This window comes from Ochotona curzoniae, unplaced genomic scaffold, assembly GCF_017591425.1.
Source record: "Ochotona curzoniae isolate NIBS_2020 unplaced genomic scaffold, NIBS_Ocur_1.0 contig_1482, whole genome shotgun sequence".
Lineage (NCBI taxonomy): Eukaryota > Metazoa > Chordata > Mammalia > Lagomorpha > Ochotonidae > Ochotona > Ochotona curzoniae.
The window spans coordinates 827,161-854,881 of NW_024465100.1; the positions used below are offsets into that span (position 1 = coordinate 827,161).

General features: G+C 39.5%; 1 protein-coding gene across 1 annotated transcript in view; it reads right to left on the bottom strand.

The window, feature by feature from the left end:
• Positions 1-10,517: 10,517 nt before the first annotated feature.
• The window catches only part of LRP6 (LDL receptor related protein 6), a 111,282-nt gene continuing 94,078 nt past the window's right edge, over positions 10,518-27,721 (bottom strand). The window contains exons 17-24 of the mRNA XM_040966960.1: positions 25,448-25,657; positions 23,681-23,806; positions 20,852-21,088; positions 20,167-20,277; positions 17,415-17,645; positions 16,120-16,256; positions 14,462-14,559; positions 10,518-11,029 (exon numbers count right to left, since the gene is read on the bottom strand). Of these exons, the coding sequence (XP_040822894.1) occupies positions 10,735-11,029; positions 14,462-14,559; positions 16,120-16,256; positions 17,415-17,645; positions 20,167-20,277; positions 20,852-21,088; positions 23,681-23,806; positions 25,448-25,657 (1,445 nt within the window). The 3' untranslated portion in view covers positions 10,518-10,734. The remainder of the gene's footprint in view (positions 11,030-14,461; positions 14,560-16,119; positions 16,257-17,414; positions 17,646-20,166; positions 20,278-20,851; positions 21,089-23,680; positions 23,807-25,447; positions 25,658-27,721) is intronic.

Here is a 27,721-nt window from a genome sequence, read left to right on the forward strand (position 1 = left end):
AATCAATGCATGTCAAGCACAAAAACATGCAGAAAACTCCACCAAGACATGTAAGAAATTGCATAGTCAGTGACAAAAAAATGTATGTATATATTTTTTATTTTATTGTTAATAACATTGTATTATGTGATACAGTTTTATAGGTACTGGGATTTCCCCCGCCCCTCCCACAACCCTCCCCCCATGGTGGATTCCCCTACCTTGCTGCATAACCACAGTTCAAGTTCAGTTGAGATTCCTATATATTAAAAGCTGCCACAGCAAAAGTTATGTTACATACCAAGAACAATTGGGGCAGCACGTAGGATACCTCGTGGGATATCAGAATCCATGTCAGTGCTTGGGGTGGGGTCCTGGCTCCATTCCTGACTCCAGCTTCCAGCTCATGCATGCCATGGGAGACAGCGGGAATTGGATTTCTAATTTCTGGTGTTGGCCTAGGCCAACTCTGGCTACTGCAAACATCTGGAGGATTAGAAAGAAACTACACTGCAGGAAAAATGAACGTCCAGAGGAATCGAGGGAAACCATCGAGGGTACCAGTACATACAGTATGGTAGATCCATAAGGGAAAGAAAAAGGCAGAGGGAACATTTGAAGAAATAAATATATAAAGATATGAACATAAACACTCAAGGAGCTCAAAGACCTCCAGATAAGATGAATTGAAAAAAGATGGACTCCAAAATATATTCTATCAGACTTTCGAAAGACAAGGAATCTTTTCAATTTTTTGAAGATTTCGTTGAAAGTATGACAGAAAGATAAAGAGAGGCACAGAAAGATCTTCTGTCCACTAGTTCGCTCACCAAATAATTATGATGCTGATAAAGGTCCAGGAGGAAGTCAATAGCCCAAACTTCAGGCAGCAGGGGACCGAGCATTTGTGCCATCCTAGCTACTCTCCTAGCCACCTCAGTAAGGAGCTAGATCCAAAGCTGTGCAGCAGGCATGGCATGATGGCTAAATTCTCAGTTTGCAAGTGCCTGGACTGAATACAAGCACTGGTTTGTTTTTTTGGCTGCTCCACCAACCATCCAGCTCCCTGCATATGGCCTGGGAAAGCAGCAGATGATGGCCCAAGGGCTTGGGACCCTGTACTCATGTGGGAGACCCAGAAGGAGACACTGACTCCTGGCTCTGGGCTCCGGATCAGCTCAGCTCTAGCACCTGTAGCCATTTGGGGAGTGAACCAGTGGATGGAAGATCTTATTCTTCTCTCCTTCTTTCCATAAATCTGACCTGCCTGAAGATAAAATAAATCCTTCTACCAAAAAGTGGCCTTTTGAGCTGCTGCATCACAACACCAGCCCTAAGAGAAAAAAAATCTTAGGAGCAGATACATATTTGAGGGCCTCTCAGTCAGACCATCAGCAAATTTTTCATTAGAAACTTATGATGGCCTGGTGCAATGGCCCAGTGGCTAAATCCTTACTTTGACCACAACTGGGTCCCATATGGGTACTGGTTTGTGTTCCTTAACTTTGTCTCTGTGTAACTCTGTCTTTAAAATAAATAAATCATCAAAAAGAAAACATAGAAATGGAAAAGAGTAAATTTTAAATGCTTTGCTGTTTCTAAAAAACTATTAATTTCTATCAGAAAGACAGATTTTACAGAAAGAAAGATCTTCCATGGTTGGTTCTCTTCCCAAATGGCTACAACAACTGGAGCTGAGCTGGTGCTGTAATTAAAGAATGGTTCGGAGCCTGGCATGGTAGCTCCAAACCATTCTTTAATTACAGCATATATCCTAAGCAGATCACCAATATGTTTGCAACAGACTGAGAAAATCAAAAAGACAGTTTTACATTAATAGGTGGAGACTTCAATATCCTATTGTAACAATGTTTGAAATAATCAGAAAAAAAAACACCATGAAGGACTTAAAAAATCAATAAGATTTAATAGACCTATTGCATACTCTACTTAACAGACAACTGCTGTGCAAAACAGTTCAAGTAATGAAAAACAGAATTATCATGATAGAGCAAGTATACATGTGAGTGTATTCCCAAAAGAAATGAAAGCAGTCTGAGATATTTGTATATCTCTTAAAGATTTATTTATTTATTTATTTATTTATTTATACTGGAAAGTCAAATATACAGAGAGGAAGAGAGACAGAGAGGAAGATCTTCCGTCCGATGATTCACTCCAAGTGGCTGCAACAGCCAGACCTGAGTCAATCAAAAGCCAGGAGCCAGGAACCTCTTTTGGGTCTCCCACTTGGGTGCAGAACCCCAAGGCTTTGGGCCATCCTCAACTGCTTTGCCAAGTCATGAGCAGGGAGCTGGAAGGGAAGAAGGGCCGCTGGGATTAGAACCGGAACCCATATGGGATCCTGGTACTTGCAAACCAAGGACCGTAGCCCCTAGGCTACCACGCCAGGGCCCTGCATATCCCTCTTATAGCAATATCACTTGCAACATCTAAAAAAGGTAGAAGGAACTCAATTGTCCATGCCTAGGATAGACATGTAACGTTTTTTGGCCTTAAAAAGGAAAGAAATTCTACCATATGAATGAACCTTGAGAACATGATGCTGAGTGAACTAAACCAGTCACAAAGACAAATACCATATGACTCTACTTAGAGGTACTTACAGTAATTAAAACTACAGAGACTACAATAGGATTGTGACTGCCAGAGGAAGAGGGAAGTTAGGAGTGGGGACAGTTGCTTAGTAGGTGGAGTTTCAGTTTAATGAGATGAAAGTTATGGAAAAGGATCCTGGGTTGACAGTTATGCAAAATCATCAATGTATTTCATGCAACTGCTTAAGATCATTGTTTATGCATATTTTATGACAATTTAAAAATGGAGGTAGGTAGAATTCACAAGGGAAAGAACAGGAAATACTTGTTTTAAGCTTCTCATACACAAAATGGTAGAAAGAAAATTAGCCAAGACAGAAAAGACTTGAGCAACATAAGCCAAGTAATGACACCCACAAAACTACTGCACCTATTAAAGCAAAATTACATTATTTTTTTCAAGGTCTCATTTCATTAGTATAACCAGTCTGTTTCACGAAACAAGATTCTATAGAAGAATTAGACCTGTTACGGAATTAAAAATTACAAAATGGCATCTGGAAAATGTCCAAATATACTAAAAAGCAAGACAAGTGCTGATTTTCAGAAAGTTCATGAAAAGTTATTCTTCTAAGGATTTCAAAACTTTCATTCATCAAAATAAACTTAATTTCATGATTCATGAACTTTATGAAGTACTCTAACATGTAATTTACAATTAAGGAAATCCCAGGATATCTTGAACTAAATAATGAAAACATCAACATTTGTGGGATAGAAATACTGCATGCTTAGAAGGAAAATAAAGATGTTAAAGGGTTTGTATCAGGAAAGTTCTAAAACCAGGGATCCAAACTTTAATCCTTAGAAGCTAGCAAATTTAACCCAAAATAAATCAAAGGAATAAAATATGAGCAGAAATTAATAAGATAAAAAAGGACATACAACAGGGGAAATGCTCAGAATGGATTTCTTCAAAAGGTTAATGACACTGATAGTATCTCCATTTTGACTAATGAAGATCAAAGAAATGCAGGACAGAAAAATACCTTTTCCTCTACTCCTCTTGATTCACGCCTCAAGCCCATGTTAACAAAAATGGATTGACGGGAGGAAATCATCCTAATTTCAATACAAAAACACTTCAAACTGTTTGTGAAAGGGCCAGCATTTCGTGCAAGTTAAGTCACTGCTTGGGACAACCACCTGCCACATGAGACCGCCTGGTTCAAATCCCAGTGACTTTGCTTCCAATACAGCTTCCTGCTAATGCTATCCAGCCAGGGGACACTCAGTTCAAGTTCCTGGCTCCTCTCCTGGGAATCTGAGAAAACTGTGGGAAAACTAATCACTATTTCACATGAGTAGATAAAAATTTTTCTTTCCCCTCCAGTTGTTTGAAAGGCAAGACGAATCTTCCCACTGACCAATTCTCCCAATGCCTGCAACAAGCCTGACCAGGATGCAGCCAAAAGCCTGGAGCTCCGTGCAGGTCTCCATCCACATGGCAGGGAGTCAAACACTTGAGCCTTCATCTGCTGTTCCCAGGTAAGTAGGTGCCATCAGCAAAGTGCTGGATCCAAAGCAGTCAGAAAAGGGGAAAAATGGTTTTTTAAATCACAATACCGCATAGAATTTGAGCCTTAACCCTTCCTATTTATAACCACCACAAAATAATTCTAACTAATGGATAAAACGAGTCTCCACATCTATGCAAATAGGAAATAACATTAACAAGCTTTTTTTAGGATGGTCAGAAACCAGGGGCTCTCAAGACAGTTGTCTGCCACACAGCCTGCAATAAAAGCAAAAGGCTGTCTCCCTTTTGAGAGCATGCACTTTTAGAAAACTTTTATTAGCCAGGCAAAATTGCAGAAGACAGACAGAGAATCTTCCATCTGTTGGCTCACTACCCAAAAGGCCATAAAAGCCAGGACTTGGGCTGGTCTAAGCCAATAGCATGGAACTTCATCTGGTACTGCCATGTGGGTGCAGGGGCCCAAGTATGTGGGCCATCTTCCACTGCTTTCCCAGGCGCATTTGCAGGGATGTGAATGGGAAGCAAAGCAACCAGGGCTTGGACTGGCCCCTGTGAAATGCTGGTGTTGCAGGTGGTACTTTTACCCATGATGACACAACAGCAGTCCTCAGAGGTAAATTTTATCACTTTGAGGGTCAGAGGGAAAGGAGGCATGAACAGGCATCTACATGCAAGGAGACATCCAAGCAGCCAAATGCTTCGTAACACCACTGACTGCCTGGAAGGCTCTAGGCAGAAACACCTCTCCAGAATTGTTGGTGGAACTCGCTGAAGAGATCAGATTCAGAAAACAATAGTGGATGAGTTCACGTGTGCCGAAAACTAATGAAAATATTAAAAAATCAAAATCTAGATCTCAATCCAGGTTTTTTTTCCCTCCACCAGATACCAATTTCCCAACAGAATTATATACTGGAGCTTTTTATACTTCCACATTTTTTGTTGAGCTGGGGATACTTATTACAGTGCCTCCTATAAAAACCCTTCATTTTAACTTCTTTTTGAGGGAAAACTCTTTTCCTTATGTAATTAAGGAAATCTCAAGTAGAAACCTTGTTGGGCACAGGTGGGAGGACTGTACAGATTCACTAACACTTTGAATGGATAGAACCAGAACTCTCCATGAAATGTACAAAACCAATGAAAGCAACAAATTTTAAAAAGGATTGCACAAACTTGGCTGCAAACCTATCTGGGCAGAGATGAACCCCTACAATGTTCACTCTGTTCCTGAAGCCATCTTTAATTTAGGTCAACCAACCACAGTTCTGCTTTCCACTTCTTTGACTTAAATGCAAACAGTAAACTTAGTAAGGTTTTTGTCATCCTCCCTCCAGTGGAAAGAGGCAGCAAAGACAGTGTTGACTTCAATTATTTGAAAGCACCTACTAAGGAAAGATGTTACAACTTGCTCAATCACTGCTGCAAACAAAATAATGTTTCCTATCTGATTCAAACAGGAGCTTCGGGCCTCACTGTTCTTGCCATGAGCACTCTCATGGAATAAAGCGTGTATCCTCTGGGCTCTGCCTCAGCAAATGCAGTATGGTAGGAGATGAACAGGGGGAGTTTCACTCTTTCCAGGGCAGTATTTGTGTGAAATAGAAACAACAAAGCTGCATTTTATTGGCTCTGGAACACAACAATCTTGTTTCTATCATAGCAAAGTACAACCATCTACTGTTTTGATTTCCTCCTTAAAAGAAATGACACTTTTTATTTTTCCACAGTTTTATTATAAAAATCAACATTTCATTTGTTACAATTCAGCTTATTGTAATAATCAAAAAGGGAATTTATACAAGTTGTTTTTACACAGTTTATAATTAAAGCACTTATTTTACAAAAAGGGGGAAGTGACTAAGTGGACGAGGGCTGACCAAATGTTGGCCATTATAATATAAATACATCCTTGCAAAGCACATCGTACCCAAGTCGATGGACAAGAAACACCAGTTGACTTTAAGACAATGACGAAGATTAAAGCTTAAGAAAAAATTTGAAAACATAAAGGATAAACATGTGAAAGCAGCACCAGATCCTTCACTTGCAAGCGAGGCTTGTCCAGCTTAAGCCTTTCGGTATCCTCTTCACTCTTGAAGTTTTCCTAACTCAGAGTTCATTTCACATACTATTAATTAATTTACTTGGTTTTTCTGCTTTATTTCCTAATATGCACATTTAGGCACTCTCATAAATAGACTTACCCACACAGACCAGTATCTCCCAACCACCATCCTGCTTTTATGTGATTAAAAACAAGATGGACAGTTAAGCAAAAGCATGTTCTCTATAATTCTTTGGTGTTAACTTTTGGGCATGCCCCAAGTGATGATTCGATTTTTTTTTCTAAATATATTTATTTACTTGTAAGGCAAAGAGAGGTCTCCCATCACGTACTCTCTTCCCAGGTACATTAGCAGGGAGGCCAGATGGCAGCATCCTTGAACTGGTTCCCTAATGGGATGCTGGCATTGTGAATAGTCACTTAACCCAATTTAGTACAATTTGCCTGCCCTAAAGGTGGGAGATGTAAGGGTTAAGTTTCTGCTGGATACATACATGTCTCTAAAAACAAGGAACCACTTGCCTTAATCAAAGGAGGATGTGTATAGTCATCATGATGGATCCCAGAATCTACCTGCCACTCCACTCAGGTATGCTGTAGACCTCATGTAATGAGGTGCAGAATCATGCAGAGAGGAATACCTGAGGACATCAAATCACAGTGCTTATAATTCTTAAAAAATTATAAACACATAATTCATACAAAGTCTAAGGCCTCCTACTCTAAAACTTTGAGAAGTTCCAAAGTTAAATTTGGGACTGCTGGGTGTCAGACCATCCCTGAGGCCAGAAACTACACATACCCAGGAGAGTGTCCAAGATCGTCCTTTACCGTCTTGGCTTGGGTGACTCGGTCGTGTCTACACTGAAGGCAGCCCCTCCCTGTTCACACTGCAAACTGCATCCCTGCACGTTCACTTAGAGCATCAAACATGTGCAGAGTGAACGCCCAAGATCTCTGGTTCTGCATCTTGGTGGATGCATACATCAGTCAAGTGGCAGGTTTTTCCCTGCAGCAAATCAAATAATTTTAAAACTTTAATTTCTAAGAACTTAAATTTAGGCACAACAAGGGTAGGAAGGCAGAAGCAGCTGATCTGTAACAGAGAAGCAAACTTGTTCCCAGTAAGCCTCTCTGGTCTCCTTTATGATTGCTGGTGTTAGGTCACACAAGCATATTTCATTAACATGCTATTTAGCAGCAACTAACACTACTTAAAGTATTCTTCATTAATGGGCCTTTACACAAAACAGAAAGATGTTCCCTCAAACCAACTGCTACCTAATAAACAGATGGTGTCTACTTTTGACATCTTCAATATCAAATTTGTCCTTAACTGAACTTCTTAAGGTATTTTTAATTGATGAGAAAAATCAATCACCAATCATCTTAAATATATACTGCCCAAAGACTCTCTCCCAATTGGCTAATATTAGATGAAAAAATGCTTTTGTGAAAATCTTCATGTCTAAATTCCTATCGCCTCTCCAGAATAGTGCTTCTCACATTTTATTAAAAGCTGACACATCTTTTTGTACTTCACAAAACATTTTTACATTAACTGTATAATTTTCTTGAACAAGCACTCCGTCTTGGTAAACAGACAACATCTTGTGGTATGCTAACAGAGGACAGAGGTACCAAGTGCCAAAGGCATAATAAAATCCATAGGAAGAAGAATTAATACTGGGAAAATTCCAGGCAACACTTTTTTCTGAGTATGCTACTGTCTGCTTCAGTAACCTGGGCTGCAGTTGAGAATGGGGCTGTGTAAGCATTCAGTTCAGTGGAGTGCACATCAAGTTAAGTGATACTGCAGTTCATTTTTCAGGTCATTTTATCACACTTATAAGTGGGCATACTTTAAAAAGACATGTTCAAAAGGAAAGATGATTTTTAAAGAAGTATCTAATGACTTTGTTCCACTTTCATTTCCCCATTTGGATAATGAGCTTAGAAAAAACACTGAAGCTAAAAAAATTCTTTCTCAATTTTTTTCCCGATTCTTGTTCTCATTTTTCTCTCCTTAGTTTTCCTAACATTCTTGTTTATCAATCAAGATAAAATTTACTTGAGCTTAACTGTCCATCGGAACTTGAGTCAATAAAACCTTCCAGAATAAGACAATTCTTTCCTTAGAGAATACACTTAGAAACACCAAAAATCCAGAGAAAGAGAATCCTGAGATTAAGCTGAACTGCCTTCAAATAATTTCAAACAAATTGGCACACAAATTTCTGTTTTGCAAGAAGAGGCCATTGCCATCACAGTACAAGCACTTGGACTGAGATAAAACAAGGCAATATTCTTCTTAGTTCATATAGTGCAAGTTTCCACATGGGAAGCCCACCAGATAAAGATGCATGTTAAAAAATGTAAACATAGAATCGAATTCTAATCGATACCCAGTTATTGCTAACCTTTCCATCTTCACTTAATTATCAAGTATCCCTACGTGTCACAGAACGTGAATTCAAGGTCCACTCTGTTAGACTGGGAGAACTTTGCTCTACTAACAGGAAGAGCTAATAATGCTTGTCTGACTGAAACATCAGACACTGATGGATTTCCACTTATTTATACAAAATCAAGTGCAACTGTTGATCCTCATAAGCTGTCTCCAAGAATCTGAGCATTATTCTAAAATGGTATTTTTTCTCTGTAGGAAGTTCATTTTAGGTATTTTTGTAGCTACTTGGAGCTTTACTTCACCCCTGCCAAAAATTGAGAATCCTTTCTTTTGTTGCCTTCTCTGGGGTCCTGAAATTCAGAGAAGCTAAGGCAAGACAGCATTAAAAACAGAAACAAAAGGACCTCCTTAACTCCCTGACCGACAGCTGTTACATCAGTTGGAAAACACATTCATTTTTAGCAGAGAAGTGCCAGAGGTGAGTGAGAAGCAGGAAACTAACTTTCAGCAAGACGGCAGGGCAGGCGAGACTGGCACGTGAGTCAGCCCTGGGAGCTGAAGTGGTGGTAGACCCAGTACCGTATGTGACGGCAGGCCAGGAGGATGGAACAACACTCCATGCCTGCTCCCGAGTTCTGACAGCTGAGAACTTCATAGTTGGTGTTCTTATTTATTCCCCAAATTATCATTCAATTATCTTAGTTTATAATAGAATAAGAGGGAACACACATAAAAAACAAAGGTGATTATAAGAATAATTTGTGGATAATTTGAAAATAATCTTACATTCACGGTGAATAACAAGATATTAAATTCATATCACACATTAGAAGAGGTACATACACAGACATGATTCTGAGAAGATTGGCCTAAAGAACATGAGCATGTCACAACAGTCAATACAGGAAACATCTAATGACAAAAATGTTCTTTTTAAATAGATTGTCTCTAACCACACATATTTAAATGTTTTACTCAAACAATATATATAAAAGTGATTTTTATATTATGATATGTGCGGAAAGTACTGCAAGGATATGAGATTAATTTACAACAAAAACATATGGTTAAATTTTTAATTCTTAAACGCAGTCTATAAGCTGTAAAGACATTTTAATGTGTGTTAAAACAACCTTGAAGTAAAGAAAGAGCAACAACAGTACGATCCTTGGATCATTATGCAAAAACAATAGTCGATGCAGAGCTAAGTCTACTGGGGGATGGAGCTGGCAGAAATCTTAAAATCAAACTTTCGACAATTATATTTCATGAATTCCTTGAATATAATGTGGTATTTTGGCAAAATGGCCTACAAGTTGCCAGGGAGGCAGCAAGGTGAAAACATGACTTTGTGACAAAGGTGTAGGCTCTAAGGTATGGACACGAGACCTGCACACGCAAGTGCGCGCGCGTGCGCGCGCACACACACACACACACACACACACACACACACACGGCCCTGCAGCGTCTTCCCAGACAGTTGACACAGGAGTGGGCTCTAAGGTAGGGATACAAGACCTGCACGGACGGACAAACCGATGGGGACACACACACACACAGCCCTGCAATTCTTCTCACCTGACGACAGCAACACCAGAAGGGATTCTATGAACATCTATTTCCTCGCAAAAATTCAGTTGGATTCCTAGAGAGAACAAAGCCCTGTGTCCAAGGTTAATATTTTTCCCCGTTTCATGACTTCTTCATTTCTTGGCCCTCAAATGTTAGTTAACATGAGGCCTATTTGGCTTCTTTCAAGTATCTATGGTTTGCTGCTCTGAGATGGACTTAATTGTCGTCGTCATCTTCTTCTTTTTTGGTATCAATAAAGCCCAGACATTCCTGGTCAGAGATGCCTTTATTATTCCTGTTTCCTTTGTATCAGTCATTTCACTGGGTTTAAGGCATGCTTTGTGTATTTAGTTTGCAAAAATAAAATTTTTAGTACAAATTTATTTTTTATACAAACTTTTATGGCACAAGCAGCAAATCTGCTGTTTTAAGAAAATATATAAATATCCTTTTCTTCTGTACAAATATCTCCAGTAGTCCCTACCCCGCTTTCTTTCACTGTACATGTCTGCCTCACATTTCTCAAGTAGCCCCCTCCCCCCCAGATCTCCACCTCACTGTATTTACAGGTCCGCGCGGGAGGCAGTCGGAGGAGGAGGGCCCCTCCTCAGGAGGAGTCTGTGCAGGGAGAGGGCGGCGGCGGGTACAGGTGATGGGAGTAGCTCCGTTCTGTGTACGGGGAGGGAGGGCAGCTCTCATAGTTCTCCTCTGCCGACAAGTACTGGCTTCGGGGTGTGGGGGGTGGGGGCACAGGCTCGGAGTCATAGTTTAAGTCACTGGTGTAGCCCTTAGCTGTCGTCACTGAGGTCATTCTCCGGCTAGGAGCATAGTCACTGTCGCAAACGTCTGTGCTGCAGGGGGTGGTGGGCGGTGCAAAGTGCCGGTAACTGTACGGCCTGTAGCTGGGATGGGGAGGAGACACACAGAAGCACAGTTAGCTTTGCAGAAAAACGATGTCAGAAACACACTTCACTCCGAAAACAACAAGCTATGGCAATTGAAACTTGCAGAGATCTAGAAGCAATTTCCAATGGCTGACTGGCCCATGGAGATAACATGCATCTTCGCACTTGCCAACGAATGTCATCAGAGGCAAGGGCCATGGACAGAGTGGAGAAGTAGAGGTGAATTTGATCCAGCCTCTGGTTGGGCTCCGATAGCTGCAAATTATACCACATCACAGAATGAAAGGCCACTGAAAGCTGTACACATTCTGCATCCAGTTTATGGAGTAGACCTCATCAATTCCCAGTTTCATAGCTCATGAGAAGAACCAGTCTTTACACTGCTCAAACATGTTAGTATTACCCCAAGTCTTTAACCACTCTATAATTTATCTGATAAACAATTTAATAATGTCTGAAGACTTTATTTTTCTCAAGGTTTGCTTTAACTCAATCACACAACCCAGGCTGAATTTTGGTAGACAGTTCAGAGGCGCGCTTTCCCCACTGTTCTTAGTCTCAGCAAGGGGGCAGTGCAGTGTAATAAGGCAAGGTTTTGAATCCTTGCATATAGATGAATATACAGTCATAAGGACAGCTTTAACTGAGCATCAAAATGAGTAATTTTAAATACCCATAAGGTCAGTGAATTTTCCAATATACATTTCAGAAAAGCCTAACTTACTTCTTACACTTGTCATTTCAACTAATCTACAGATGTTAAGTTTGTAGCGTAGCTAACTCAAGAAAAACAAATTAGAAAGAGGGGCATATCATGAAAATAAAGACTTGATCTAAAATGTTGGCTTTGCTATCATTCTTCTACTTGGAACATTTTATTCTAAATACGGAACAGTTTATCTTATTCATGTTTATCCTAAAGACTTATTTGTAACCTTTCTCATCAACGAGGCAGGAAAAGGGGCAAGAACAAATGTTACACTGATAATCCACAAAGTATCTGCTGACACAAAGCACCACAAGATAACATTCTTCAACACAAACAATCTGTTATCACCTGGGCTTGTTCAGAAAGAAACAGCTGCCAGTTTAAAAGTTACTAGACCAGCCTAGTAGGTTCACACACTTTTATTGTCAATACTGACAGGGGATCCTGGTGTTTTGTTTTAATTGCTCTTTCTGCACCACTATGAAGCCTTGGTGAAATTTCCACCCCAACATTTAAAAAGCCAAAGACTGAGATTCTCATATGAGAAAAATAGAAAAAAAAAATAATGAATAAAGTGTTTTTATAGTCTTGATTTAAATGACAAAAAATTAAAAACCCTGCTTCCCATCCAGCTCCGTGCTTGTGGCCTGGGAAAGCAGTCGAGGACGGCCCAAAGCCTTGGGACCCTGCACCTGCATGGGAGACCCACAAGAAGCTCCTGGCTTCAGATTGGCTCAGCTCCAGCCGTTGCGGCCACCTGGGGAGTGAACCATCGAATGGAAGATCTTCCTCTCTGTCTCTCCTCTCTGTATATCTGCCTTTCCAATAAAAAAAAAATTTTAAAAAAATTTTTTTATCAACAGGTGATAAAAAAAAAGTTGATTCTAAGAAACAGAAATTAGGCTTCATTTTAGACATGGGAAATGACTAAACAAGAATTATTTGAGTTACAACATACTTATTTTGATCAAATTGTTTCAGTTTATTCAAATGAAATTCACTTCTCTCTCTTTTTTTATTGGAAAGTCAGATACACAGAGAGGAAGATTTCATTCGCTGATTCACCCCCCAAGTGGCTGCAATGGCTGGAGCTGTGCCTATCCGAAGCCAGGAGCCAGGAGCTTCTTCTAGGCTTCCACATGGACGCAGGGTCCCAAGACTTTGGGCCATCCTCGAAGGCTTTACCAGGCCACAAGCAGGGAGCTAGATGGGAAGTGGGACCATGGGGATAGGAACCGGTACCCATATGGGATCCCAGTGTGTTCAAGGCAAGGACTTTAGCCAATAGGCTACTGTGTTGGGCCCCTTTCTTTTTTCAAACACCTACTTTATTTGAGAACTGGAATGAAAATAGAGCAGCTGGGACACAAACTAGTGCCCACATGGGATGCTAATGCTTGCAGGTGGAGGATTAGCTTGCATCACCACCACAATGGCCCCAAGAAATTAATTTTTAAAAATAAAATTCTAGGCCATTTTAATTTTTAGGCTTTTTTTTTTAAGCTTTTCTTCTTTCTTTTTTTGAAAGGCGAAGAGAGGGGTTGGGGTGCTGCGGCAAGAGGACAAAAAGAAAGACAAAGCAGAGGAAAGTAGTACTTTCATCAGCTGGTTTGCCCCTCAAAGGAACACAACAGGCAGGGGCGCGTCAGCTGCAAATCAAGAGTCTGGAACTCAATCAGTCTTCAATGTGGGTGGCAGCTAGTTAAGTCATCACTACTGCCAGAGTCTGCATTGGCAAGAAGCTGAGCTGGGAGGGACATGGGATTCAAGCTTAGGTACTTCAGTAAAGGATATGGTGTCTCAAGCAATGATTTAACCTAACCACTGCACTAAATGTCCAGTTCAGTTCTGGCTTTGTAGAACAAACTTGTGGTAAAGAAAGTAACATTAGAATAAATTACTAAATAATCAGTTCAGAGCTGATCTTTCAAACACAGCTTTTTCCAAACAGAAGTAAGAACTCTTGTGAGATACTCTAAATAGTTTCCATGGCATTCCCACACAAGTGTAAGCCTGTACAGGATCAATCTGACCAAAGCCCTAGGAAATATCTTGTGTAGAAGCTAAAGAGCTTGAGAAAAACCAACAGGCACAGACATGCAGAGCAGCAGCCGTCAGCTTCCTGCCGGCAGAGGGAAGAGTGAGAGGACACAACAGCACTTGACCTACTCAACATGTTCTGTAGATTTTGCTTTGTAAGGCTTATAAAGACACTTTATTTATTTTCATGAGTCTAATTCTATTCCATGTAACTACACGGGACATATTTTAATCCAGATCCTAATAACAAATTATCCATGGGCAATCCTATACTTGTTCAACATTTCTCAAAATTTATGCTCCTACTACCCCTTCTATTTTCAGGTCCGTGACTCCCTCAACAGAAGTCTTACCCACAATGCTCTATTTCTAGAATATTAATCAAGTGTAATCCCAGTAGAATCTACTCTGAAATCATATTAGTGGTAAATTTTCCTTTTAAACCACAAGGTTTTACTTCACTCCTCTAAAAATCGGGACTGGTGACTCTCTTTCAGAACAGTATAATGTCTTCAGACGAAAAGGTCTTGCAATGGTGCAATGTTAGCGCCACCAATAAAAGACGCCTATGCTCTCTGCATGGTGCTCATCCATTCATCGGGGGCTACTGGAGGCCCAAACTAGAGCACTTCTTCCTCCTAAGAACGACTGCAACTTCTCTTACAGGGAGGTGTGCATACCTGTATGACCTATGAGTAGAAGGACTGTTGGAAGAATAACCAAATTCCATAGTATAATGTGATCGCTCTGTGGCTGGGGATGGTGGAGGGTTCAAAATCTAAAATGAGAGAAAAATTAAAATATTAAAGCAACAACAGTCTATCCAAGGCAAAACTATCACACTTCCTTTCAACTTCTCTTTATCTTTATTTATATTCCCTTTTACTACATTACTAGCACAATCCTTTTTCAAAGAATTGGCCTTAAATGGCACTGCAGGATTGCGGCTCCCTGTTTTCTAGGCCACATTAACATGGTTGAACAATTCAAAGAACTGAAAAGTATCTGGAATCTGTAAATCATTGGTATAAGTAAACATACTTTAAAAAAATTACTGAGTTGGGGCAGACATGATGGCTCAACTGGAACTAGCTAACTCCATGTTCCAGCATCCACATCCCATATTGATGTTGGTTTGTGTCCAACTGCCCCACTTATCACGCAGCTCCCTGCTTGTGGCCTGGGAAAGCAACAGAGGGTGGCTCAAATCCTTGGGACCCTGCACCCACATGGGAAACACAGAAGCAGCTCTTGGCCCCCGGCTTCAGAAGGGCTCAGCTCCAGCCGTTGCAATTACCTGGGGAGTGAACTAGCAGATGGAAAATACGTCTCTGTTTCTCCTTGTATCTCTGAATCTACCTTTCCAATTAAAAAAAAATACTGACTTGAAAGAAATTCTAAGTCTGGTTCCTCTTTTATGAACTTACAAAAAAAAGTCCTAACCCTCTCATGATAAGTAAAGCTTTATGTAAAGGGGCTCCAAAGAGTTCACAGAAAATTCTGAATAAACTATCAACAGACTTCAGGGATTTTTTTTTTCCCACCAAAACAAATTTTATTTCTTATTTGGGGGAGGGAAGCAAGGAAATAAATGAAGTATGCATGCAAACACACACACATTCACTCACTCATCAAATCCACTAGTTTATTCCCTAAATGATTGGGCTAATGCCAGGAGCTAGGAACTCAGTAACTCAATCCAGGTCTCCAATCACTGCAGCCATTCTCACCGCCTCTCAAGAGCTGTGTTGGCAGGGAGCTGGTGTCAAAGAGTCGGAGCTGAGAACCAATCTTAGGTGCCCTCAAGAAGAAATCAAATGTGTTACCTGCTAGGTTATATGACCATGCCAAGAATTAACCCTTTTTAAAACTGTGTAGCAGCCATGTTTTCAATGTTCTTCCGTACTTCTCCGAGTTGATTTATTTTCTTAGTTGGAAGATAGATTTTTAGACACAGATCTTCTATCTGTTGGTTAACTCCTTAAATAACCTCAATAGCCAAGGTTGTGCCAGGCAAAAGCCAGGAGCCAGGAACTTCATTCTGTTTCTCTATATGGATGGCAGGGGCCTTCCCAGGCACATCAGCACGAAGCCGGATCCAAGCAGAACAGCCAGGACTCAGACATTTCAGTGGCTTCACCCGCTGTGCTACAACATGAGCTCCTCCTACACTTAACTTTTAGTTCCACTTTTCAATGAACTTTTCAAATTCCTCTTGTATGTCTAAGTTCTCTAACAAAAAGCTAATTTATCCTTACCATCACTGAACACTTATTCAATGATCTAAAAATCAAAAAGTCCAGATATTCTAGAATTCAAAGAAAAGGAGACTACTTACTGCAGGAAAGTAAGTGCCTTTGGTGCTTGAAGAACTGCTTGATGATGCTCCTGTCACATGTGCTCGATCATAGGGGGGTCCACTGCTTCCCCCCATGATACTGAGGGAGCTGATCATTGATTTACCTCGAGACATTCCTAGAACGATGGGGGAGTTAAAACTAATGATGAGAAAGATCTATAAAATATATGGATCAATCACATTTGACACTCGGTGCCACAAATACAGTTTGAGTTTCAAACAACTTTTGGTCTTCCTAAAAATAACTGAAATTGCTGGTGGAGAATGGAAAGCAATGTTCTCGAGGTGCGAATGCTTCCACTGCGAGTCAGCCTAGAATGAAACCCAGAACAGCTCTCAGAGTTCTTCAAAGAGAGGCTGTCCTGCTGTTGAGGAGGTGATGGCTAGAGATTGTGAAACAGAGCACATTAGGTAAAATCTGTTCAAAAGGAAACATGCAATTTTTAAGGCACACACTCAACATAGGAAAGATATTTCTTCATCTACTAAATGCAAGAGTGGCTCAAAAGAAAACTACCGATGGAGAAGAAGCAATTACAATTTCCCCAAGTAATTTTCATACACTGCACTGGCTGAAAGTTGGTACAGCAGCAGGGAAACTATCATTAACAGCTTTGAAATGATGTCTGTTTATTTAAGAGTCACACCCACAAGTTCCTGTTTTTCAGAGGGCTTTTGCCAGGCACCTCCTTTTCCTTCACATTTACTGAAATGCTGGCTTCCTTTCACTAATAGCACCAGGAAACTCTGACAAGAACTCTTAATTTCCTTAAAGGAGTATAAGCTACCCAGGGGTAGAACTTCTGGATCCAAGGCTAAGCCTCAGCTAGTCCTCATCCCACTGCTATCACAAAAAATGACACAATAAAATAAAATAAAATACAGAGTCCTCCCTATTATCATGCAACTCTTCCTAAACCTTCACCAAACAGAATCTATTTTCTGATCTCCTATTAATTCTAGAATGAATAATGTTGGGGTTCCCAGTTTGTGAACTTTAAGTATATGTGTTTTCTAACTCTTTACTGAATGATTGCTGATTTACTTTTAGCAGAGGATCCAGCAGCAAAGTCAGAAAAGTGTTCAGAGCCCATACAGACAAATGCTTCCCATTTGTGCAAATTTCCATCAAGCTTGTATGCAGCACTTTTTGTGCTGAGAGTGAAAACAAACCTTTCAAGACAGGTTCTAGGTAGCACCTGTCTCCCTAGTATAAACTCAGTAATCGTGCCAGAACTCAAAACCTGATTCTCAGTGGAGCAGTCATCACTCACCTGGAAGAGAGCCTGACAAGGAACTTGGGTGTGGCACGTAGCCAAGCGGCACCGAAGCTGGTCCATGCACCACATAGTCATTAGTCATGGTTTCCCCATCCCCCTTCATTCGCGGACACAGCATCCTCTGGCAGACGAAGTACATGATTCCAGACACAAAAATGGTGACAATCACCCCAACAACTGAACCAACTGTATTGGTGGCCTGTGGTGCTGGCTCTTCTGTTGGATCTAAAACCAAGAATGTCATACAGTCATCTAATGGAAAGTTGGGCACAGCAGGCTTTCAGCACAGGTTAGATTTCAGAATTCAAGAGACAAAATTCAGCCTGGTCAAGCAACACCCAAAGCTTAAGATAAGCCTGATTAGATTGAAGTTACAGATACTTCAAAAGGTATGTGGAGAATTAGAATAAAAAATATTCATTTATTTTGGTGCCAAAAATGAACAAACAAAAACAAAAAGGAAATCCTCACATAATACACCATTTGCCATGTTTTTTTTTCTTTTAAATGAAAAAAAGAGGATAGATTTTTTTTTAAATTTTATGGTACAATTTCATAATTTCATAGGGTTTAGAATTTCCCTACCCCCTTCCAAGTTACCACCCCCATGACTGATTTTGCCCATATTTTTACAATAGTACAGTCAACTTCTTTTGTTTTTAATACTAGTTCTTGTGATGAGGCAGCACACTAGCTTAAGACACCACCTATGACTAAGGCATGCCATATGGGCACCAGTTCCTGAATCAGCTACTGCCCTTCCTATCCAGCTCCCTGCTAATGTCCCTGGGAAAGCAGCAGAAGATGGTCCACATACTTGGGCCCCTGCATCAGTGTGTGGCAGACTCGGATGAAGCTCTGACTTCCTAGCCCTGACTGTTGTGTTTACTTGGGACATGAACCAACAGATGAAAAAGCTCTGTCTCCCTCTCTGTAACCTTGACTTTTCTTTTTTAAATAAGATTTAATATATTTTTATTGCAAAGTCAGATATACAGAGAGGAGAAGAGACAGAGAAGATGATCTTCTGTCCGATGATTCACTCCCCAAGTGACCACAATGGCTGGTGCTGTGCCAATCCAAAGCCAGCAGCCAGGAACTTCCTCTGCATCTCCCATGTGTGTACAGGGTCTCAAGGCTTTGGGCCGTCCTCGACTGCCCTTCTAGGCCACAAGCAGGGAGCTGGATGGGAAGCGGAACTGCCAGGATTAGAACCGATGCCCATATGGGATCCTGGTGTATTCAAGGCAAGGACTTTAGCTGCTAGGCCACTATGCTTGGTCCCAACCCTTCCTTTTCAAACAAAATATCCAGCAAAAATTTATTTGAAAGGCAGTAAGAGAGAAATCTTTCATTCGATGATTGAATTCCCTAATGTCCCCAACAACCAGAACTGGGCCAGAGTCAAAACCAGAGTCTAAAAATCAGTCTGGGTCTCCAGTACAAGTGGCACAGACCCAAATCCTTGGGTTACCAGTTACAGACCTGTTCCAGGAACACTGGAGGTTCAGAGTATTCTTCAGTCCTTACAAATGATCATATCATCTTTTCATTTTTTTCTAGTGCTGGGGCACTTCTTTCTGATTTATTTTCATTTTATTTAAAAGGTAGAGGTAGATATTCTGTCTACTGCTTCACTCCCCAAATGCCTGAACCAGGTCAACTCTAGGTCTTCCATGGGGTGACAGTGATGCAAGCACTTAAGCCAAAACCTGCCCTAAATGCCTACCTGCAGTTTACAATCACAGCAACCCTGCATATAAATATATAGCTTAAAAAGCTAACAGTCTAACATCAAAACAGGTAAATGAGTTTTAAAATGAGAACTACCCAACTTCAGTAAGCCAGGTATCGCATTAAGAATTCAGTTTATCAATCTGGGCGACATTATTGCTTAGGACTGTATAAATAACAATGAAGGCTGTTCAGCCAAGGGGCCCTAAGTCTGTGGACACTGGCTGGCCTATGGATATTCAGGTCACATTTCAAGTTTTAAAATTATTTCTAAAATCTTTAAGCTACCACGAAACTGCTGTAAACACTTCAATGAGGCAATCAGACATTAACTAATGCTCAGAAATGAAGTTAAGATTATTGACTTCCATGTATCTAGATTGAGAATTTTATTAACTTCAGTTGTGACCTCCAAAGAATGTTTATTCTTTCCTAGTGCCTTATTAAGTGCTTTTGTGAAGATTTTCATGCATAAGAAAGCTGTTATATTTAAAGATTTATTAAAAACAAAGAAAAAAAAAATCTTGGAACCAAGCCAGCTTAATGGCTGAAGTTCTCGCCTTGAAGGTGCTGGGATCCCATATGGGCATTGCTTCTCATCCCAGCAGCACTGCTTTACAACCAGCTTCCCTGCTTGTGTCCTGTGAAAGCAGTCAAGGACGACCCAAGCCTTAGCACCCTGCACTTGCATGGGAGACCTGGAAGAGGCTCTTGGCTCTTGGCTTTTGACTGCTGCAGCTCTGACCATTGAGGCCGCTTGGGGAGTGAGCCATCAGATAGAAAATCTTCCTTTCTGCCTCTCCACCTCTCTGTATATCTGCCTTTCCAATAAAAATAAATAAATCTTTAAAAATTAAAAAAAAAAGAAAGAAAATCTTGAACACAACCAGCTTAATAATCTCATTTCTTCATAAGGAACTTCTGATTGTAAGTAAAGCTTAAAGATACAAAAATGAAATGATGTTTTTAAACAATTCTCAGGAGACATTTTCAGGACTTTGGTTTGACTTACAACAATCCAGTTCATCTGATTTGTCACTGCAGTCCACATTATGATCACATTTTTTGTGTTTCCCAATGCACTGGCCATTGGTACAACGGAATTGATCGATTAAACAAAGCACTAGAAAAAAAATGCAAACAGAACTTATTTTACTATCATGTAAAGACAAATGGAGTCACTTGTACTTTTTAAGTACAAATGAAAAGAATTTTATGTGTAACATAAATATTATTCTCTGGGTAATTCTACCAGCAGAGAGAAAAAAATGATAGGGAAAGAAGCCCATTGGGAAGTTTACTATTTTGTTCTTTGTACTATATTTCCTCTGTAATAAACTTTTACTCTTTACCCTAAATAACTCTAGAGAACATGTTAAATTTTTTTTTGCCCTTGTTAAAGGTTATGGTAAAAATAACATATTTTAGATGGTAATCAATCAATCAAGAATTTACAAAACAGGGACTATTTTTATAAACTGAACAGAATCTTTTGGTCCCATTGTTCATATTTTCAGAGCTTACTGACCTGTAAAACCCCTATGCATGTGAAGAGAATTAAAACAACTTGCAACTATGTTCAGACATGATAATGGTCAACTGTATTTGAAAATTACCCAAAATTACTATTGAGTCAAATTTTAACTAACTTCAGTGGAAAAAGATTGTAAAACCAGGCACTATAGAATTCTAGATACCTTCACAGTTCTTCTCGTCGGATTTATCCTGGCAGTTTGCATCTCCATTGCATCTGAGAGCACCATCAATACACTGCCCACTGGCACACTGGAACTGGGACTCGGAGCATACGGGACAGTTGAGTTCATCACTGTGATCTTCACATTCAGTAAAACCATCACAGCGCCAAGCCACAGGGATGCAGTCAATTTCCCCAGTGAAACAAGTGAACTGCTGAGGAGAACATGTTGGGGGCTCTTCAGAGGGAGAGAAACACACGATGGTCACACAGAGTACTACAGAGGGGTACTACAGCACAGTTCAAGTGACTCTCATTTTAATAAATACATACCAAACATTACAATAACCCTGATTCAGACTAATACAGAAGAACTGTCTCTCCTTCTATATGTACATCTTCCTTTCAAATAAAACTTACTCTTCAAAATTTGAAAAATTAAAATTTTTAAAAGTCTTTTTTAAAAATATCTGGTAGTAAATAAGGAAAAATAGCAATTTTATCCCAGGACCATGGATCACAATATTCTTTATCTTTCTAACAAAAAATACTATATACTGTAGGTAAACATTTTACAGGGGAAATTTGAGGAATTATTTCCAAAGAAGTTATTTAGTACCCAGCACTATTGAGACTGCATGGATAACTAAAACATGAAACAGGATCCCTCTCAAAAATGTTTGATATTTGACTATGGACAGAGGGAGACTAACAAACATAAAGCAAGTACCTACACTGCTTTGAGGTGTATGCCATGAAAACTAGGGCAGCAAGAGCTGCAACTGAGGGACAGAGGAAAATGGTTCTATCGCTTTAGAGGTATGCAAGAAAAGAAACACACACACAAGTAAAGCCAGAGAACAAAACAGGAAAGAAGTGCTCAACAAACTCTAAATAGCCAATAAAATGGTTAGGAAGAAAAAGAAAAAAAGGTGGAATAGGTAAGACAAGCCTCAATGAAATCGTATTTTGGATTTAGATTCTGTATTTAACTTGTCTTTACTAGTAGACCAGTAATTTAAAAAAAAATTGCATAAAAATATTTGTTGCAATTTTGTTTTTCATAATAAAAAAACCAAAATGCTTTCTATAGGAAACTGATATAATATACTATAGAATGAACTATTCAGCATTAAAAGGAAAGACTTCTGAATACTCTCAACTGTTACACACCACTCTCAAAATATTAAGAAAGAGACTAGACACAAAAAGAGTACAAACATCATTATTCCACTTACATAAAGTTCAGCAATTGGAGCTAGATATCAGAACAATGCTTACTTTCCAAAACAGTTTAACTGACTGGTAAAGGACAGAGGGAACATTTAACAATACATTCTACATCTTGGTTCGGATGCTGGCAACAATGGTTGTTTTTATCAGTCAAAACACTTTGACCCTCCCTTTAATACACACAGTAAAAATATCACTAGATATACAAGCAAAAAAACAAACGCACTATAAGACATTGCCTAATGTGAAGATGACATCCTTGAATCAGCTTTATCTATGTTATAGTTAACAAAATGGACATTTTTCTAGAATTTGCTTTACTAAAGTCAATAGTTTAGTACTTTGATATACAAACCACAATTACATTTTTTTGATTGCAGTTAAAACTTATGTAACGTAAAATCAATAAAACTATTCTGAAGTGCACAGTTCAGTGGAATTCGGTACATTAATGTGCAACACTTGCTATTTCATTTCAAGTACCACAGCTTAACTTCTATTAGCACATGTCTGATCTCCCTGACTATATTGTCTGTTGTATCTCAAAGCGCTTCAAATCCTCTGAATCCAAGCAGAATGCCTACAGCTGCTATTCAACATGTGCAATACTTCTGTTTTTACATATAATCCCACCTTATCTACAATTCATATACTCTCAATTTTTGCTTTCAGAAGTATGTATTTAGGTAACTGACATCACTTTAATCATGATTGTAACATTGAATAGCTCACTTATTTCACATCATAATTTCCCCTATTAGAAGTAAGAGATTGCTCTAAAAAGTCTATTATTGTAGATAAATACATAGCATCATCCTTTTCCTTCAGCTGAGTGAACTTAAAATTGGTGCCAAGAGGAAGACTTCTGAAATAACACCGTGATTACTATTCTGGTGTTTGACACTGTGCTGCTACAATTTATCAAAGGAATACACCTATCTGTTGTGACATGCATTAAATCAATTTCACTACAACATAACACCATACTCAGTGGTACTTTTAAACTTTTTCTTTTCACGAGATAAGTAAGAAAAATAACAAGAAGCCACTGGCAGATGTAAACAAAACAGTATTCTTTTTCACTGTATACATTTCCAACATTATATAAACTAACAGAATCTAGAATTCATTGGATGGAGTGAGAAAAGGCAGAATTCACCCACTTTGTTAGTCTTCTGGGGGAAAAAAGAGGGGGAGGATAACTTTTGGGGAAATACAATTATTCACAGACTGAAAGTGTGGCAATAAATAAAAACAGAACATTGTCCATCCTTAAAATAAAGGAAGTCCTGTTATTTGCCACAAAACCAATGGGCCTGGAGGACATTGTGTTAAGTAAAGGAAATAAGGCACAGAAAAGACAAATTCTGCATGATTCGATGCAGGTTGTAAGCCAGGCTAACTCAGAAACAGAATAAAATGGTACCAGAGGCTAGGGAATAAGAGGTTTAGGAAGGGTTAGGAGGAAAGATTCATCCAAAGGCCAAGTTAGGGAGGATGGATGGAATATAAACAACAGGATCAGGAGGAAGGGCCCCCTCACTAGGAAGCCATACAGGGCTAGCCCACCTGTGCAAAGAAGTTACAACATACTTACCTCCACACGAGAGCTCATCCTGAAGCAGAACCAGGTGCATAGGGCAAGAACATCTTGTAGTACCATCCCCTTTTACAAGACAAATATGTGAACAACCACCATTATCCTGTGCACAAGGGTGCTGTCCTGTAAGGCAAAAAAGGAAACAAAACAAAAAAATGGAACAGCCTGTCAGAAAATTACTCATGAACCATGAAGAAAACCAAATTTAAAACCAGCCTGAATAGTATGCCCATACTAATGAGCCCTTATTCCATCACAAAGCTTAGTAAGACACCGGTACAGCTCATGTTAATATTCTGTGAACAAGAAAAGCTGATTACTAACGCTAGGAAAATCACTCAAAGAATGCTGAGAACAGAATTTCTTTCCTTTTTTTTTTCCATTTAAAACACAAGATTTCCTCTATCCTAAAATACTTCAATTAAAAACTTTTAAATGATAAAGAAAAAATGATGTCACTTGTAACAAATCCACCATCTTAACCACGTAAATTTTTTGTTTTACTCATTTGATAGACCCAGTGGCAGAGAGCAAGGAAAACAGAAGACACCAAGAATTACAGAGAGGAAAAAAGACATGCAGGGATTCGGGAAGTGCAAGAAGAGATATTTCTACCCACTGGCTCATACTCCAAATTGTCACAACAGCCAGGTCTAGGCCAGGACAAGGAAAGGAGCCAGGAATTCCATCCTGGTCTTCCACAAGGATGGCACGAGACCAAGTACGTGGGCCATCCTCTCCACTGCCTTCCCAGGAGAACCAGAAGGAAGCTGGATCCTAAGTGGAGCAATCAGGACTTGAACTGATATGGGACACTGTTGTCAAGTTGCAGTTTAACACACTGCACCACAATGCCAGCCCCCTAAAAAGTACAATCAAATGAGAATTTATTGAAAACGAAAGAGTTACTGAAAGACAACAAATGACATGGAAGTGGAGCACGTAGGACACGAACTGGCATTCACATGGGATCCCAATGTTTGCAAGTTGAGGATTTAGCCACTGAGCCACTGCACCAGGCCAATTCCAGTATTCTCTTTTCATATTTCATTTTTTTGTTAGTTTTCTCTCTAGCACTCCAGCTAACATCAGTATTCCTAACACCTCTTCTTGTGATAGATATGAGGGCATTTTGAAAATTGATATTTATTAACAAGACACTAGGGCAAGACAGTTATTTTCAAGAGTTTTTAATAATACAAAAAATTATTTATGGCTACTTTATCTAAGCTGGGAATTGAAAAATTCATTAGAAAAGTGTGGGAAGTATACACTTATGATTAAACAGTGTTCTGTGTTAACATCCTAAGTTTTGTTTGCCTTACTTTTGCTTAGGATTATAGTAAAATCCCTATCTCTAGCAATCAAAATATAAAATACAGTCTTTACTTTTGTTCAAACTGTAAGGGTATAAAGGGAAGAAAATGAATAAATGGTTTATATTGCCAGCATTCTCAAGAGAAATGAAGGAGAGAAAGTGAAGTCAAGATAAGAAGTTGTTAGTCTATGCGGGGAACTTTTTTAAATGAGCAAGATTACTCCTACGCCCCTCCCTCATTCCCAGTTTATAAGATAACAATTAATTGCAAAAAGCTCCCAGATGAATCTGACATAAGGCTTTCAATGCACAAATAGTTCAAAAAATGAGAAATACAAGCGCATGAAAATCTGGGGCACAAAAGAGGCTGCAAAGACAAGAAAACTCAGTTTGAATTCTCACAACACACCTTAGTGCTGCAATCAGCATGACCCCATAGCACTTACGGTATTCCTGAAGGTTCAGCTCCTTTACTGCATGAATGTCACTGAGCTGGGCGATTCTAGCCTGAACTTTGGTTCTTCCCTCCCGACCGGTCATGTCGATTTTTTCAATCATTTGTTGTTGTTTATCAATCCAATAGAGCCAGTTTTCAAATACAGTCAATCCCACAGGCTGCAAGATATTGGAGTCCTCTAATACTATCCGGTTGGCACCTTGTAAAAAGAGAAGAGCCAACAGAAATGACTCAAGTGTGTCAAATCCTAAGCATAAACACTTTCTAACTGAACATCAGTCCGAATCCAACAGTATGAAGAGGGGAAATATGGAAAGCTCTTACCACAATAAAAAAAAATGTCATAAAACTTAAAAGTCATTTTAGGAGACAAATGCACCCTAAAAAACAAGTAATCAATCATTCACGTGCAATCAAGAGCAGCAAGCACAACCGTATAAAACAGATCCAAAAGGCACACTGTCTAGGTGAAGTAGTGGGAGTGAACCAGAGGTTTGTGTTCTTTGGGGCCCTCATTTGCAGAGTATTTCTAAGGCAGCTATGAAGAGCAAGTCCCTCTGAAGAGGCAACCTGTTGACTGCAGCACAGTGAAACAGGTCTTTCTATAGGGGGCTGTCATCTGTGTTCACATCCCACCTTCTTTTAAGCACAGTGTTCACTCCAAAAAAGAAACAAACAAACCCATTCCCACTTCTTCTCTGCAACAGTCCTTGGAGTATTTATACAAAATTGTCAGGGTATCTAAACACGAGCTCAACTGAAGAAAGACTTTAGCTCAAATTTTGGAAGTACCAAGAAAAGTGCCAGACAAGAGGAAGGATAGTGCTGTTTGGCGAAAAGCAGGAAGATATTTCAGATGGGAAAGCAGTACCCAAGCCAACACCCAGATTCATGTTTATCAGCTTTTTCCTAAAAGTCAACTAAAATGGTACTTTAAAAAAACCTATAAGTTCTAGGGACTGTCCTTGTAGCAAAGAAGGAAGTCATTGCCTATAGTGTCAGCATCCCATATGGGCACTGGTTAGAGTCCCAGCTACTCCATTTCTGATGTAACTCTAAGTTAATGGTGTAGGGAGAGAGCAGAAGATGGCCTAAAAACCGGGCCCTGCACATCCTTAGGGGAAGCCAGGAAGAAGCTGCTGGCTCTGGACTGGCCCAGTTCCCATTACTACAGTGAGCTGCAGAGGGAGACAGTGGATGGAAGATCAGTCTCTCCTCACCCTTTCAAATAAATAAATAAAATTTTAAAAATTAACTCTCAAAGACAGAAGAGCATAAAGACAGAAAAGTACTATCAACGTTGGATGCGGAGAATCAGCTAGCCCAGTGATAATGACACAGGATCCTGAGGAAAAGTAAATGCTTGAAACCAGGGAAGCCAATGAAGAAATCACTTAGTTCGGGAGCTGCAAGCACCAAGTATTCTAGAATGAAGCTATGTGGGTAGGACTGAAAAAGAACTATTAAATCATAATATGTACAAGAGGTTATAAATTAGAAGCTGAAGCTTCTATTTTCATCTCTGTGATAAGACTGAAAACATATTTTCTGAAAAGCTGGACCAGATTATTATATACAAGACAAAGAGATGGAGACACAAACAGGATGTCAGAGGAGACTCACTCCCTATAGGGACACCCTGCTCTTATCCTCATGCTGGAGACTGGAACATTTCTCTATAGGAAAAATCCAAAACAAAACCAAGTAACACAACAAGTATCCACAGAGAAGAACTTCCAAAAATGCCACTTGGGAAACCCAATTAGAGCTCTAAGTCTGTACAATACACCGGCCATGTCACAAATAGAAGCAATGTACTCATATCAGGATTTCAGTGCCTCAAAATAAAAATAAGCAGGTGACCAATGATCACCAAGTATTTAGAGTTCTGCTGTTAAATTTAAAGCCTGAGCCAAACAAAACAAAGTAATGGGGAAAAGACACAATTAAAAATGGAAAAAAATAAATCAAAAACCTGATGAACACAATAATTCTGCAGGGAAGATCATTCAAGGGAACAGAAAAAAATTTCCAAGAATTAAAAACTTGATACTTGAAACCTTAAAAAGAAAATTCAACAAGAGCACTGGAAGATAAACTTGAGAAGACATCCCAGAAAGTAGAACCAAAGCCAAGCAGATGGATAACAATTAAAAAAAAAAAAGTGGGAACTGAGAACCAGAAAGAGCAGAGCATATTTTTAATTCTAGATATGCAGAATTACTTGACTGTTACAGTACTTTTTTGTAGCTCATGACAACTG